At 39.2% G+C, this 16,412-nt stretch overlaps 1 protein-coding gene across 1 annotated transcript in view; it reads right to left on the reverse strand.

Annotated features, from left to right (window-relative positions):
• SCEL (sciellin) overlaps positions 1-16,412 on the reverse strand; it is a 79,309-nt gene that overhangs the window by 37,034 nt on the left and 25,863 nt on the right. Inside the window, exons 9-14 of the mRNA XM_087813834.1 lie at positions 10,533-10,613; positions 7,980-8,045; positions 6,199-6,258; positions 2,575-2,619; positions 1,349-1,408; positions 988-1,047 (exon numbers count right to left, since the gene is read on the reverse strand). Of these exons, the coding sequence (XP_087669960.1) occupies positions 988-1,047; positions 1,349-1,408; positions 2,575-2,619; positions 6,199-6,258; positions 7,980-8,045; positions 10,533-10,613 (372 nt within the window). The remainder of the gene's footprint in view (positions 1-987; positions 1,048-1,348; positions 1,409-2,574; positions 2,620-6,198; positions 6,259-7,979; positions 8,046-10,532; positions 10,614-16,412) is intronic.

The following is a 16,412-nucleotide window of genomic DNA, read 5'->3' on the forward strand; positions in this document are numbered from 1 at the left end:
GTCAACAAGCATTCCATGTCTGTGGGGTTATTGTCCTCAACGCTCTCATGGAACAGACTTTCAGTGTTCTATGTTAGAGAAGGCTAAGAATGCATCTGCGAAGAGTGACATGGAAGGCTAGAACACCATTCTGTGCACAGACTGGCACAGATGAATAATTTTCAAGGATAGCCAAGACAGTAGAAATATTTATCATGTTAGGAAAGCAAACTTAATGACTAATAACTAATCAAATACAAGGTAAACAGCCAATCTGAGGAAAAAGCAGAGCTCTCATAAATCCTTACCCTTTGTCATTCTTGACTGTTCTGGGGTTTTCTTTAGTGAAACTGTCGAGGGTTTGGTTTCTTTCAACATGAAAAAATAATATCAGTAACAAAAGTCATTTTTCTAGTATATCAGTAAGAGCCTAGAACTATAACTTAAAGACTATCATTCAGTTACTGATCATTCATTAACACTTTTTATGAGGCAAAATAAATAAAAACATAGCTCTTGACTTTGAGATATTTACAAGTATATTTGAAATATACATATGAAGTGACTCAACTAAGATTCCAACTGAAAATGGCCCTAGTGTATTATAAAGATTTCAGTGGTGAGGGGCTATGCTCCCAGCATCAAAATGTCTTGTAATACATATATTTAGTTCATCAACCAGCCTATTGTCCACTACTTGTAACAGCCAGATTTCTTCCATTTTTAGATTTAAAAGGGAACTTGGAGATCATCTAGGTCATACCCTTCATTTTATGGGTAAGGAAACAGAAGTCTCCAGAGGTTAAGGGACTTGCCCTGGGTCACCCAGATTGATGGAGGTGGCAGAGCTGGCTTCAAGATATCCACCCATCTCCTGACCCTGATTGAGGGCCTGCTCCCTCAGCCTTCCGGACCCTGGTCTGAGCAGGCCGTCGGTCTCCCTCAGCAAACAGCGTACAGTCTGGGACTCAACCAAAGAGGCCTGTAAGAGTCTTCCTCAGACCTTACCCTTTGCCATCTTTGTTTGCCTGGATATTCAGAAAGATGAGACTCTCCAGGCTTTGAGCTCTGTAAAACAGAAAGAAATTCAAATAAAAAACTGCACATTGAAATAAAATTGTGTGGTATCTTGAAAGGTCAGTTATAATAAACATTCTTCATGAATTGCCCATTTACTCTTGGTGAACAAAAGAGCAGAAATCCTTCTGAGCAATTATGTCTGAACTAAATGTACAATACTGAGGGCACCACTCCATCTGCTAGGACGTTTTCATGCCAGAGGATACAACTCCCTTCCAGCTAATGTCTGAACGAATTAAACAAGCAATCTGGGAGATCACATTTTCAGATTAGAGACAGATGCACTTACCTTTTCTCTGTTTGCTCTGCCTTAGGAGTTGCTCTGAAGATGCCATCAAGACCTTGATTTCTTCAAATGTATTAAATAAAAAACCTTGTCAGTGGTAATAACAGATACTTTACTCCATAGACACATAGACCAGTTTACATCAAAGACAGTAAATAGAAGCTTGTTGGGAAAGATGAGCCTCAATTCTTGAAACTGCTTTATTCCAAACAGATATTTTCATAGACTCAAAATTTAAATTGAAGTGGAACATAAAGAAAATAAAAGTTACAAATTAGGGATACACCACCCATAACAGGTACATAGATGTGTTGATGGGGTTCATGGAGTGTTTTTGATTTTAATGTGAGCCAATATTTATAAGATGGCCAAGAAACCTGAATTTTCAGGACCTCCTGATAATGTCCTGCAACGCTGGGCTCAGATTCTCACGCGGCAGCAATCAGCTGGAGCTGGGGAACAGCCGGGCTCTTGGGACAGGGCCTTCCCCTGTGTCTCACAGAGCCAGCTCCCTTCGCTCATTCACACCTGCCAGGCCTCCATGGGCTTTGGAGTCTATGATTCATGATTGAATACCTCCTTCTCTTTACAGAGAAAACTAAAACTCGGCAAGTTTAAGCGAGTTGTTGATAGTCAATCATATGAATCATTATTGTCAGAACAGGTATGAAAACCACATCTCTTGATTAATTAACTCATTTGACATTTGCTTTGTTTCTACTTTTCTTTGGTCCCAGTCCCTTCGGTATGTTAGGAGACAAAGTAACAGAGAAATAACTAAATTCCACACACCTCTAACACAAACCTCAATTTTTATAATTTTTAAAGTATGCAATTATAAGTGATTCAAAATAAGGAGATAATGTTATCTAAGATAACAAGTGGCTTTTGTGATGGTTAAACTAATAGCATTTAGTGATCAAACAAAACTTTGTTTACATACTAACCTAATATTTGAGGAAGAGAAATGTGGTTATTTATTTAACTGCTTTACTAAACAAATGGAGTGTGAAAAATCAAAGACACTTTAATAATAGAATCTTTGGATTGTAATAACCATTTATAACAATGATGAAATGATGATTGTGCAAGCTTTTTATTCAAGATTTGTAGGATTCCTGTGACTAGCCCACAATGTGGGTCCTCATGCTCAAATACTGAAGAGACATAAGAAATCACAATATGTAATTCAGTAATAAAGCAAAAAAATATATGTATTTAATTCTTACCTATTCAAGTCTTTGTTCATTTTGATGATATTATCCAATTCTTCACTTTTGGGAGAGAAAAAAAATCATATCACTAAAAGCCTGCCTAGAGTCAAAGGGCAGATTCACCTTAAAGCAACTATTTCTGAGTTCTCTGAAATACACCACTTATCCCACCTTTATCATTTATGAAAATACCGTCTATCCTTCAAAGCTGTCCTCAAACATCTCTTTCTCCAAGAAATTTTTCCCAGTCCTCCAACTGCATAGTCCCCTCCAGTTTTGGAATCCTTGCAGCATTTTGTCTCTTTGCACCTCCTTCATGTCACGTGCATTCATTACTACATTTGACATAGCAACTGCACGCTCGCCTCACATTACTGTCCCTGCTCCTGTACACACGAGTGTCTGTGCACACAGACACACTTAAAATTTAGAACTGTATTTTACCTCAGATCTTCTTCAGGCTTTAATATAGTGTCTTTCATCCAGTAGGTGCTTAATACCGGTTTTTAATGGAATCAACAAATTCAGGTACATTGACTAATTATAGATTCTATTTTTGCACAATGTACTCGCACAAAGCAGTTATTCAAAAACACTGGTTCATTGGTAGCCTGACTACTTTCTTGAATTCTACTCAACCTCACACCATGCCAGCTAAATCCGGTGTCCTGTTTCTGTGTTTGAGAACTGGAAAGCCTTCACTGGCTGCCTCTTCTGGAGCAGCATGTTTACGCGAATCCCCTGGGTTCCAGAATATCCTTGGAACCACGGCAGCTCAGCTCTCTGCCCGGAGAAGGCAGCCTCAGTGGGTTTCCTGTTCCTCTTTAGGCCCCACCGCATGTCCTTTCCTCTTAGGTCCACCCACAACATCTAGTTTTTCAATTCACAAGTTTTGGTTCTCTCTGCGTCCTGATCTAGAATCACATGTTTTTCACACTCTCTCAATGGTTCTCTTTTTTCTTGATTCATTCCTGGTGTTAACTGGGAGGCTGCGAGGCCCAGTAACTTGATAGTTACAAGTTCAGGCTCCCAAGTGAGGGGTACCTGGATTCTCATGCAGGATTCCCCACTTATTAGTAGTTGACTCTGGGTGAGTTACCTAACCTCTTACCGCCTTGACTTCTCCATCTGTAAAATAAGACTAGTAATTGTCCCCACCTCAGAAAACAATCAATAAGCTATTGAGTATAAAGTGCTTATTGTGAATGCCTGACAAACCATAAATTAATTTTGGACATTATATTAAACAGTTCTCAGTCAATACTAAATTCTTCAGTTATAAATGGTTGCCATATTTATTTTTTAACTGCATTTGGAGATGACAAGACTCTGGCTTAGCCTTAGAGAGGTATAGCTGCTGAGTCACTTATGTGCTTTGAAGATGCCTGACACAAGGTAGCAACAGTCCTCTTAGAGATCCTTTAGAACATGTTAGATCAACAACCATCACATAGATGAATCCATTCAGGTAATATTATGTATTAGGATTGAAGGCTGAGAATAAATACTGAAATATGAGAGGTACTGACTGTGAAAAAAAATTAACCTTCTCTCCTTGTGTGGGACAAACATGACCCAGTCCCCTGACACAATGCCCCATTGTCTTTTCTTGCTTGAAATTCTACCTTCCAACTCTGAGGCTGTGAATCTGTCCATGTCCCCAAGGGAAAGAGCAAACCTAAGAATCCTGTAAATTTTAGCCACAGGCCTTTCTGACTGGTGAGTCACAATGATGAGATTATCAGGGTTGGGGGTTGCTCATGTTTATCACAGGAAAATTAGCATAAATCATGAGGAGACACTCTGTAGCAAATTAAATTAAATGGAGATTACATCCTGAATGAAGAAGTTTAGCTTTTAAAATGACCGTAAATTGACGAAAGCTTTGGATATTAAGTTTCTCCATTGCATTTGCAATAAATTAAATGCTCTTAATCAGATAAGAGTAACAGCCCCTTTCACAAAGGAACATCACAAAGAGCAGCTGGGATAAATAAAGCTGTTCTAGTCCCGTCAGCGCCCCACAGTAACAATACTTGACTATCGATGCAACAGACATTTTCCCTGTGGATGCAACAGACATTTTTCCGTATCACTCACCTATCTCTCTCTTAAACATCCCTTTCACCCACCACAAACTGCCTATTTTTAATCCCTACTAAAAACAAAATATTACCCAAACAAAAACAAGTAAGTACAATTAGAGATCTAACTTGATGAGAGACGAAAGGGAAATGAAACATTCCAAATCCTCTGTAGCGCCCCCTTCTGGAGCTTGTGAATTTGCACAGAAAAGCTAAGCGTAATTTCTGTTTCTTCTCGGCAGTTCCGAGTGAGACTGCAGTCCCTAATAACGCTCCATCACTACTAAATTCCATCAAGCAAGAAAATGTGTAGGCGCGGGATCTAAGCTGTGAAATCTTTATACTCGGTTTTCTCACTGCTCATCATCATCTTACCTATGGCACTTTATAAACACATCTACTTTGTAGAAAGCATCCGGTCAGACTCAGTAAAAGGCATATGATACATAGGAAAAAATATCTGCTCTAAGAGATTCACAGATAATCGAGACGATGAGGCATTTACATAGAAAACACGAAACAGCACCAAATATGATTAATTGTTATGAAATATAAATAGTGGAGCTCTAATAGTTTAGAGAACCAGAAGTCACATTTCACTAGGTTACTCAGGGTAGACTTCACAGAGGAGGTGATATTTGATCTGGGTCTTGAAAAATAGGTAGGACTTGGATGGACCGATAAGGTGATCTTGAGGCTGGAAATGGCTGCCATGGGTAGAATGGCATAAACAAAGGCGGAGCATCTGAAAACTACAGAAAGGAAGTAATTTAATTTGGTATTGAATGTAGGGTAACTGTCAGGGTACAGTCAGAAACAGCTCTAGGATGTTAGGTTGGAACCAGGTTATCAAAGGCCTTGAGTGAGGTTTCATGTGATTGAGTCGGCAATGGGGAACCAGTGAGTATTGTTCAAGCAGAATCTTAGGAAGAAAACTTTGGCAGGGATGGGTAGCAATGGGTTAGTGGGAGCAGAAACTGGAGGAGTGTAAGCAAATCCGGAGAGCTACTCAATAACCTATGCTGGAGTCACTGAGAGCTTGGAGAGGGGTGAGGCCATGAGGGCACGAGGGAAACTTTAGACATTTAATCCATGCATGCCTGATACTACATAGAGGGGAAAAGCCATGGACAGATCAAGACGATTCTGGAAAGATGAATAATAGAAGAGCGGGGAAGTAAGGAAGTAGCCTATTTGGGAAGGAGCTTGAATGTGGCCTAGGATGTTGTAAATGGGAGTGTTGGGGCGACAGATAGAGATCTGGACAAGCAGCCTAATTACAGGGCTGGTGGCTTAGAATGAGGTGAAGACCGTGGATAGCGGAGGTCACTGGGATGTGTACAGCCAGAAGAGAAAGCAGAGGAAGAAAAGTATCCATAGCTATCTGCACCGCCCAATTTTCAGGGACACCTGTGGACACTGATTCTTTCTCCTTTTAAATTCTATATTATAAACAGCACTGGAGTTTTGTTTATAGTTGGAACTTTAAGGTACTGGTTAAGCATTTCAAAAGACAGAGAGAAGAAATAACCAAGCTCAAACTCTGAGATCTCACCCCTTGTCAGTTTTCTGAAGTGAAGTAGCCACTTTGACGATGTTGTCAAGATCCTGACGCCTTCAAACAATGAAAAATAAATACAAGTCAATGACAGTAAAGCTACCTTTGAAGCAGCTAAAATTTCTTATCTGTTCTCAGTGAAGAAAGCGATAGCTCATGTGTTATTTAGGGATTGTTGAGTCTAACTTAGTAACAAAATAGTCTATATTATCAGCTCATGGCACGTGTGCATGCACACACACGCGCGCACACACACACACACACACACACACACACACACACACCCCACTTCATTCCATCTGGGCATTGGTTCTGCCATCTAGTGCTCACTGAAATAACTACAGTTTCTCCTGAAGACATAATAGGCTGCTACAAATTTCTATTCCTAAAAAAGGCTATGGAAAGAAAGTATGGTTAACTGCACAAGTAAGCACAGAAGCGTATTCAGAACTTTTCTACCAGAACCAAGGAGCATTGAGCAACATACTCAGATAATTCATTCATCCCTCACATGAGGGGAAAAAGCACTGCCTTCTTAGGCTTCCAAAGGGGAAGAAAGTACATTGTAAACTACGGTACAGGGTACTCAGCGTAAATCCATGCAGGTCCCTCTAGATCGCGAAAAGGAATAATTGGGAAAATCCCTATAGGTTTCCCTGTAATTAATACTCATGTTTCACAAGCAATGTCTGATAAAGGTTAGGATTCCATGAAGAAAAAATTTTGTAGTTTAGTAAATTTAGGAAGTGTAACCAACATTTGGGGATTCAGAGGTATATATGCATACTTAAGGTTTTGAGAAGCCTCATGCCAGAGAACTCTATTTAACTGTATTTCCTCAGTGTCTTGGGCCAGTAAACCCTTTCACAGAACATTCATTAACGTCTGGCGGCACATGGGACACAGTCTGGGAAATGATGACCAGAGTTGTACTTTAAGTTATTAGGAGCTAGAGAAACACGATATTTCCCAGAGGTAAGGTATCTGTGTGATGTATGTTTCAAGCTCTGTTCTGGGAGTCAACGCAAATGATTTTTTTCTGAAAAAGAAGTCTGTAAGTTTTGAACTTTGAAAATGCTTTCAGTCAAAAAGTTTTGACTAAAAAATTGGTTTATCGTAATGAGTAAAATGGTAAACTTATGGTGGTTTTTTACCAGAATAAAAATTGGCTTATCATATTAATAGACCTATAAAATATACGTCTGGCTCAAAAACTAATTTCAAAACTAGAGTTTTTTCTTAAAAAATAAATCATAATGATATATCCAAAACAAATCCTAATCTAGATGAGATGTGCAAGACAACAGGCGTAAATCAGGACTGTCATGGGGAAGCCGTCCCCACAGTTGTCAATACAGTTGTGAGCCTCTTCCGGCAGGTAGAGCTGGATGAGACCTTTTTATACAGCCAATTCTAGGCCAAGCTTTTGTGGAACAAGTTCAATCGAATGGCTATATTTCCACCTATTCATTTATACATCAATAGCAACCTTAGGACAAGTGCTGGGAATGAAGAGGTGTTTTCCTGCCTAAGAGGTTTAATCTTATTCTGTTATCATGTTTAGGAAATTTTAGTTGTTTTCTTAACATAAATCTTAGAATAGAAATTAAAGAAATAAAATTCTTAGGTACATATAAAAATATTTATTACCCACTATATTGAAGTCAGCTGGAAAACTGATTTTATATATTTTATTATTATTTCATACTTTAAGTGTTCTAATAAAGCCTGCTTTATCATTTCCACAATTGCACAGATACAGAAATAGTTCACTGTACCTTATACTCCTTTCAGCAGATCTGTTGGTTTCTGTATATGCATTTGCTTTAGGTGGACAAATCTGCCTATATTTTAAAAGTTAAAGATAATGTTTGTTAGGTAAGAAAATCCTTCTCTGTGAAATTTACATTTATAAGAGAACATTTATGTTCAAAAAGATCAAAGTGTATTGGAACACTATTTGAGATGACAAAAAACTAAAACTCGACCACATATCCTATTTGAGATTATAGAGTCCAATATATTAACTTTGCAATTGCACCTAGCTCATTTAATATATTTTAAACCACTAAATATATATAGAAATATATGCTCTAAATATGTTCATTTCATGTCCATTTTAGTTTAGTTTCCAGCCATCAATCAAGCATTTTCATACTTATCTCTTTTAGATAATGATATAATATCTGAAAAGATTAAGAATCAGTTTTTGTTATTAGACATCAGAGGGGTAATTTTTTAAGTTCCTTGGAGACATTCCATTTGAATACTATCAAGAAATACAATTGCTCAGATATATACGATGAGAAATAATTTTTCCCCTTTTTTTGTTTGTTTGTTTTTGTTAACCCTCACTCAAGGATATTTTTTCCATTGATTTTTAGAGAGAGTGGAAGGAAGGGAGGGAGAGAGAGAGAGAAAAAAACACATCAAAGCGAGAGAGACACATCGATTGGTGCCTCCCACTTGCATCCCCACGGGGGCTGGAGATTGAACCTGCAACCCAAGTACGTGCCCTTGACTGGGAACTGAACCTGCAACCCTTCTGTCTGAGACGGACACTCTCATCACTGAACCACACCAGCCAGGGCAAGGGAAATATTTTTAAATTTCCAGTATACTCACCACATCGGGAATGACCACACTGAGTTGATAGAATTAAATTTTACAGTGTTAGGTTCTGTCACAATTTATGATATAAGGCTTTTCTCTGCTTTTTCCCCAAGTATCTTATTAACCTACTTACACATTCTTGCTTGTTCTCAAGAAACTATATTAAACTATTTTTTGTACTCCTGAGGACATGTGTTAATTACATAGGAAACACTTCCCTTTCATATTCTTTCATTAAAATCATCTTGCTGTGATTAAAGTAATCAGGACTTAAAGCATGTAAGCTGCCCTAATTTTATTTTTAGGATCAATGTGGAAGAAATAAATTAGAGTAGTAAAAATGGATTAGACTAATTCCCATAGCATTTAGCTTCTTTTGAATCTACGTAAGTTCACTGCTCTAGAGTCACTAATTTTATATTTGAATTTAAGAGGTACTAAATCCAATTTATTTTAACCCCCTAAAAATGTTATTCAAATTAAAATTTAATTGTTAGTGTTATTAAAGAAAATATAATGTAAGATAAAAAGCTTGAGAAGTTATTTTTAAGAGTGTAATTATAACCATTGTGCAAATAAAAAGTTATAAACATGGCCTATATTTTTCATTAACTCAATGAAGACGTATTCTCTTGACTCATTAACGATGGAACCTCTTATCCTAAGGACAATATTTTAAAGGCCCTGTGAAGTTTCACTGGATAGAAATTGAGACCTGGTTTTTAACTCAATAGGGTGAACACTTAATGCTACATATCTCTACCACCTAATCAGCATTTTCCAGCCGAAGCTATCCTCTGACTGAATAATAGTTCTAGAATTGTCTTACATGTTGTCAAAAAAAATCACCATCATAAAGCAAAAATACAAAAGAATCAAAGGCAGGCAATGAAGTGGATCTAATGTATTGTCTTCATTGAGACACCGTCTTAGATTTCACAATAATAATGGAAATGTGCACCGTACATCTTGAGAGATAATTTGAGCTTATTAAACAGTTTAATAGGAACACATGGGAAGATGTTCAGGTCTCTGAATTTGTTTCTCAGTACTAATTACAGTGTTAGAGATTCAAAGTGGAAATGCAGTCCATCTTTTTTTTCCCTGATTTGGAGATAAGTTCATTAGAACATTTTTTAAAATCCGTGATAGTTTTGAAGTAAATTATAAATTCCTTAGCTAAAACAAGACTAAAAAACTACCCAAAGGTATTTCTAACCTAAGGGAGGGTTTGAGCAGTGACACAAAGTTTCAAAAACATCTTTCATTGAAACTGTAGCTCTTAATAGGAAACTTAGCTATGAGTGAATATACACAAAATGTATATGTATGTATATATAATATATGTCAAATACATATATATATATATGGACATGTATATTTATAAGATAAAGGGAGAGAGGGGCTCCTTGCGTATTGGTTCCTAATACATAAATTAGAGGATTCCTGAGCTTGAACACTTTCTGGACATGAAGGTTGTTCAATTTCTATCTTGAAAGTGTATCTCCAAAGACAAGTAATGGTCATAAGTATTCAAAGGCAAACATAAACACACACTTGTTTTGACAAACAAAAGTAGAAAAGCTTTTTACATGTGCTTCTTCAGTAAATGTACACACAAAACACACCCATGCTTTACACAAAACAGGGCACAGTTCAATTGCTTTCATTTCCCTTGACCGTGTTCATTTTGGAAATTTTGGTGTGCTAGGTCTTACCTATTATCCCGTCTCAGATGGCCAGGAGATAAAACTGGAGAACTGGGCTTTGGAGGTATTGGAGGGTGAACAGCTGGTTCCCTTTAAAACAGAATACAGCAGTTCATTTCACCATGGAAACACAGTCTATTTTAGCATCTATTCATTGAATGCATGTATTATTACCTATATGAAAATATCTTATGCATCTTACACACATCCCCATACATGAGGTAACTGTAAAGGTCAAAATCTATAAAGCACTAAATGTTAAAGAAGTCAAATATTTAACTTATGGATACTTTAATATTTAATCAAAATTTTGGAAGTCATATCTTCTTTAACTGTGGCTTGAAACATAATGTTTTCTTTAAACGGCTTAATATCTTGCTGGGCTATCTAGCTCAAGTCGTAGCATTTTGGGTCAGCAGCGCATGAGCACAGTAAATGGCTCTTGGGCTTTAATATATAAGCTCCTCTAGGAATTACGTCAACTATCAGGCTGCTGCAGAAACAGCAACGACGGTTTTCAATTCCACACACCTCAAGGAAAAGTTGATTTGAAGCTCTTTGCTAAATCCGACTTAAATACTGTCAGTACAGGCCAGTTTGGCGCTAGGAAGCATATATGTATATACGACCAGCCTAAACTTTGCAAGTGCCAAGGCAGCCTCTAAGCTCGCCCGACTGGGCGGCCTCGCAGCTGGCGTTGGGCAGCCACCTGCAGATTTTGGAGGGAGCCAGAATCTTACCCAGGGCGTGTCACTCCCGCACCACAGCCATCCAGCTGTTCCGTGTTATCCTCAAGGTAAATTCCACACCTAGTAAAAGGGGCCTTGTGATCTCGACTCCAGGTCCCTCTCTGGCTTCTGCAGCACACTAGGTGAGCATGCGGGCTCTAGGCCCAGGCTGCCTGAATGGTCAGCTGTGTGATTGTGAGTTAACCTGATTCAGTTTCTTCATCTGTAACAACCCTTCTCACAGGATTGCGGGGCACTGTCAGAACTGAATGGGATCATGCTTGTACTTAACAAACACTTATTGGTAACTTTCTATGTATGAGGCACTCTACAGAGCGGACAATTTCTCTGTCTCAAAGGCTTTTTCTTTTTTTTATTTTATTTTTTTTAATATATCTTTATTGATTTCAGAGAGAGGAAAGGAGAGAGAGAGACAGACAGACAGACAGAAACATCAATGATGAGAGAGTCATTGGGGATCAAGCCCGCAACCCAGGCATGTGCCCTGACCGGGAATCGAACCCCGATCGCCTGGATCCTAGGTCGATGCTCAACCGCTGAGCCACGCCCAGCCGGGCAAAGGCTTTTTCAATACACAAATAAATATATGACAGATGGAGAAAAGTGTTATGAAGAAAAATAACACATAGTAAGGGGATATAGAGTAATGGGGTAGGAATAGTATTTTATATAGAATGGCCTGGGAAGGCCTCTGTGTGAGGTAAAATTTGAGACAATACCTGAAGGAAGTGATAAAATGAGCCACGAGAACATCCACGGAAGAGCACGTAAATATGGGCATGATCGGATTAGAGACAGTTTAATACTTGAAACTGGACAAAATCACCAAGGGTGTCAGTATAAGTAGAGACAAAAAGGGCCAAGCGTCGAACCCCAGGCCCCGCAATATTTTTAGATATCAAGAACATGAGAAGAAAACAGTGAAAGGGCGTGGGGAGGAACGGCCAAGGAGAAAAGAAACATGAGGGTGTGGTATCAAGGAGTAGCAGCCTTTAAGGAGCAACTGGCCGTGCCAAAGGCTGCTGACAGATCAGCTAAAACAAGGCCCGGGAAGTGACCGTGGCTTTGGTAAGACAGTGGTCACTGGTAACCTGATAAGAGTGGTTTTGTTGGAGCAGTGGGGGAAAACACTACAGGAGTGGGCTCGGGAGGAAATGGGAGGTGGTGACATCGGGGTGTTTCCCCGTGAGGGGAGGAGCGAGACATGCACATAGCTGCCGGAAGGTGACAGGCCAAGGGAGGCTGCCAGAGCCGGGGGACACGGCGGTGGAATAAACCCATGGAAGAGGCTAAATTTGATGGTGCAGGAGGTGGGAAACCTGAACCGGGAACCCCGGCTCCGTGAACCCCCAGGCTAAGCCGCCTGTCAGCGCTCCTGGGGCCGCAGCCGAGGCTCAGTGGAGGTGAGTGCTCCTCGCTTCAGGCGCCACACGCAGCCGCTTTGGGCGGCGCGGGAATGCACAGCGAGCTGACTTAACTGAGCTGATGATGCAGCCAAGTGTGTACAACAAGCGAGTAAGGGCAAGGGAGGGGAGCGGGTGCACCTGGGAATCCGGGATCACCTTGGGGGGCCGCGAGGTCTGAGATGGGCATGGAGGGAAAAGGGACATGGGGGGTGTGGGGGTGAGGAACTGTGAAAAGATAGTAACATCGATGGATTGGAGGTTGCGGTGGGGTTGAGAAATTTCTGGAATCCGAAAACTGAAGGGAGTGAGCTGGACAGACAGAAAGTGGAAGCCAGAGAAAGCAAGCTTCGAAACGGAGAGTCTGTGCTGCATGCGGTTACCTACAAGGGCAAGACCTCGTGTCATTCTGTACTCAACCAACACTCTTCCAGGTATTTCCAGTGAAAATCTAATAACAACAGTTGTCTTGTATTCTTTCCCTGCCCAAAGAAGGAGTCATTAGCTCAACAAATACTTATTCCACAATTACCCCAGTTACACTGTGAGGACACACAAGCAGTGCATGAGGCAAAACTGGTGATTCAAAAAGGGGTGTGGTGCACGCTGTCAGAGAGCTTACAGAATACAAGGCACATGTTCAGAAGCATGACTGTTGCTGATGTCTCACCTTCTAGCAGCCAGTGGCCTTTAATAAGTCATAACACAGCAATGGAGCACACAGTGGGCTAGGATTCCAGAGGTCTAGGTTCTAGACTGGCTCTGCCACTCACTTTCAGATTCTCTCTAAACCTCTGCTTATTTATACATAAAAGGAAAAGATTGGTCCAGATCTGTGGCTTCAAACCACTACACGGCTATGGGTAGGCAGAGTTATATAGTAAGGAATCCTCAATTCCATGGTGCCCAAGTACTTGCTATAGACCAAGTACCTTGCACATTCCTATGTTGCATTTTCCAAATGTGTATAGATGTTGTTGTGGTTCATAAAATCTTAATTAGTATAATATACGTTGGATCTATAAGAACATAAATAAACTTTTTAGCTGGCCAGTAGACACAAAGAGACACAATTTTAAAGTACTGGTGAATTCGTAGCATCTTTTGGTCCTTTGATGTTTTCTCAAAGAAATAGTAAGAACAGTCCAACTATTATCAGGTGAAACTGTAATTATTTTCAGCATTAAAAATGAGTCTACTTGAAATGAATCATAGGCCTACAAGTGAAACATACAACTATAAAGCTTTTAGAAGAAAAATACTTGTGACCATGGAGTAGGCAAAGAGTTCTTAGATTATAGCACCAATAGCACAATTCATTTTTTTTAAAACTTGATAAATCGGACTTCATTAAATTAAAAACTTTTGCTTTGCGAAAGACATTAATAGCGTGAAAATAAAAGCCACACACCGGGAAAAAATATTTGCCAATCACATATCTGACAAAGACCTAGTAAGCAGAATGTATTTTTAAAAAACTCTTAAAAGTAAACAATAAGTAAACAAACCACCAATCAAAAAAATAGGTAAATGATTGGAACAGATATTTCACCAAAGAAGATGTATGTATGACAAATAAGCATATGAAAAGATGCTCAACATCATTAGTCTCTAAGGAAATGCAAATTTAAACCATGATGAGATACACTACACACCAATTTGAATGGCTAGAATACATTTTTTAAACTGATAATATTAAGTGATGTTAAGAAAATGAAAAAATATAAACTCTCATATATTGCTTGTGGGAATGCAAAATAGTACAGCCACTTTAAAAGATATTTGGTGGTTTCTCATAATGTTAACATGTACTCACTATATGACCTAGCAATCTCACTTGTAGGCATTTATTCAAGAGATATAAATATATATGTTCAAATGAAAATGTGTATGTGAACATTTAAAGCATCTTGGGAAACAAAAGATACCTTTCAACTGGTGAATAGATAAATGGACTTTGTATCTCCATACAATGGAATACTACTCAGCAATGAAAAGGAACGAAGTATTAATATATGCAACAGCATGGAAAAATCTCACATGCATTATGCTAAGTGAAAGAAGCTAGATTCAAAAGGTTTTATATACTGTGTTATTCCACTCACATGCCATTCTGCACATGTCCAAGAGGGAGAAGAGAGGTGAGAGGAAGAAGTGTCCCCCATTAGCTGAGTATGAGGACAGTCCTAAGTAAAATGTTGGTCCTTGCACTCCCCACCTGGGATTCCTACTGTCTTCCCTCAAGGCCCATGGGAGCTCAGTATGCTCCTGTCACTCACACCCAGACTTCCCTGCCCCCCAGAGGCTGCTTGCTCCAAAGCCATCTCCTCTCCGCACTATCCCAACCACCATTCCCTCAGTGTGCTCCAATTCTGCCCAGTTTTAGCAGAAAGGAAACCTCATTTATGTAACTGACACTAAGATTTGAACGACCATAGACAGCCTGTTAGCCTGTCAGATGTTCATGCTATTAACTGAGGTGAGACTTATCATCTCTAGTTGATAACCTTCAGGCACTACTACTAAACAGTGAAATAATTTTTGGCTTTTACGGCTGGGGCAGAAGGAGTTGTAGCTTGGAGGAGGATGGCGTTTGGGGCAGAGAGCTTGCCCCAAGGTATCCTGATTCTCACAGTCCCTTCTTCGCCTATGCTTCTGAGCCCGAAGGTCCCTCCTTTGCCAGACCTCAAGGGGCACCTCTGCCAGTGACAGGCAGCAGGGCCCATGAGCGGGAGGGGCAGCGGGAATCTGGGTGGAGGGGAAACAGGGATGCTTCTCGCTTGCTGCTGTTCTTTGAATGTACGTGTTACTGAAGACCAGCGTCAGGAGGTCAGACACCGCCTGTGCTGCCCAGAGGGCTGAGGGAAAAGCGGCTGCTAGCCAAAGGCTCAGGCCTTCATTTCCACATCGTGAATTTGCTCCCTCCTTATTTTATTTGAACACTTTTTAAAAACAATAAACCTTAACTCAGAATAACATTTTATTTATTTTTAATGGTTTTAATAGGCATTCTAGGCATTCAGATAAGATTTTAAAATCACTGCACTTGGACATTTTGCTGAGTGTATTATAATTTAATTTTTACAAAACAGATTCTGGTTAATATAAAGAACATTTTTGTTGAGGTAAAAATAAAATATATTGTTTCTATTTAGCCTAACAGCAAACTTTGTAGCAGGTTTGGTACCAAAAGAGTTAAAAACACTGCAGCATAATTAGAAAGGCTACATTTTACCATTTATAGTTACTGACAGAAAAATATAACTGTAGTGCAAGGTTGCCATGGCAACTCACTTCTCAATCAGGATTTTTTTTTTCTCCCCAAATCTACCAATCAGCTAATCAAAAGTGAAAACCACTGAAGGAAAAGAGGTTGAATCAAATATGGATGGAAATTATGAAAGAATGTAGCAAGTAAGCATTTAACTATATGGTAATTTTCCTAGGTGTGTTTCCATGATTTTAGTTTTACTAGATATTATGTATTTTGTTCTCTGTCTTTGAAAATGATTCCAGAAAAAACACAAAAAATCCACCTTGATTTGTTGTTACTGGTGGTGATGGCTTCATTGTTAATTTTAAATCATTAAAATGGATAACAATCATGAACATTCATATTGCCTGTTAAACAACTACTTTAACTTGACTTCTATGAGCTTCATGTGGCGCTTAACCACTGAATCTCTAAGTCACCTAAATGCATAGTCAGAGCACTGAACTTACTATAAACAGAATAT

Source organism: Miniopterus natalensis, chromosome 2, assembly GCF_054644295.1.
Source record: "Miniopterus natalensis isolate mMinNat1 chromosome 2, mMinNat1.hap1, whole genome shotgun sequence".
In the NCBI taxonomy this organism is placed as follows: domain Eukaryota; kingdom Metazoa; phylum Chordata; class Mammalia; order Chiroptera; family Miniopteridae; genus Miniopterus; species Miniopterus natalensis.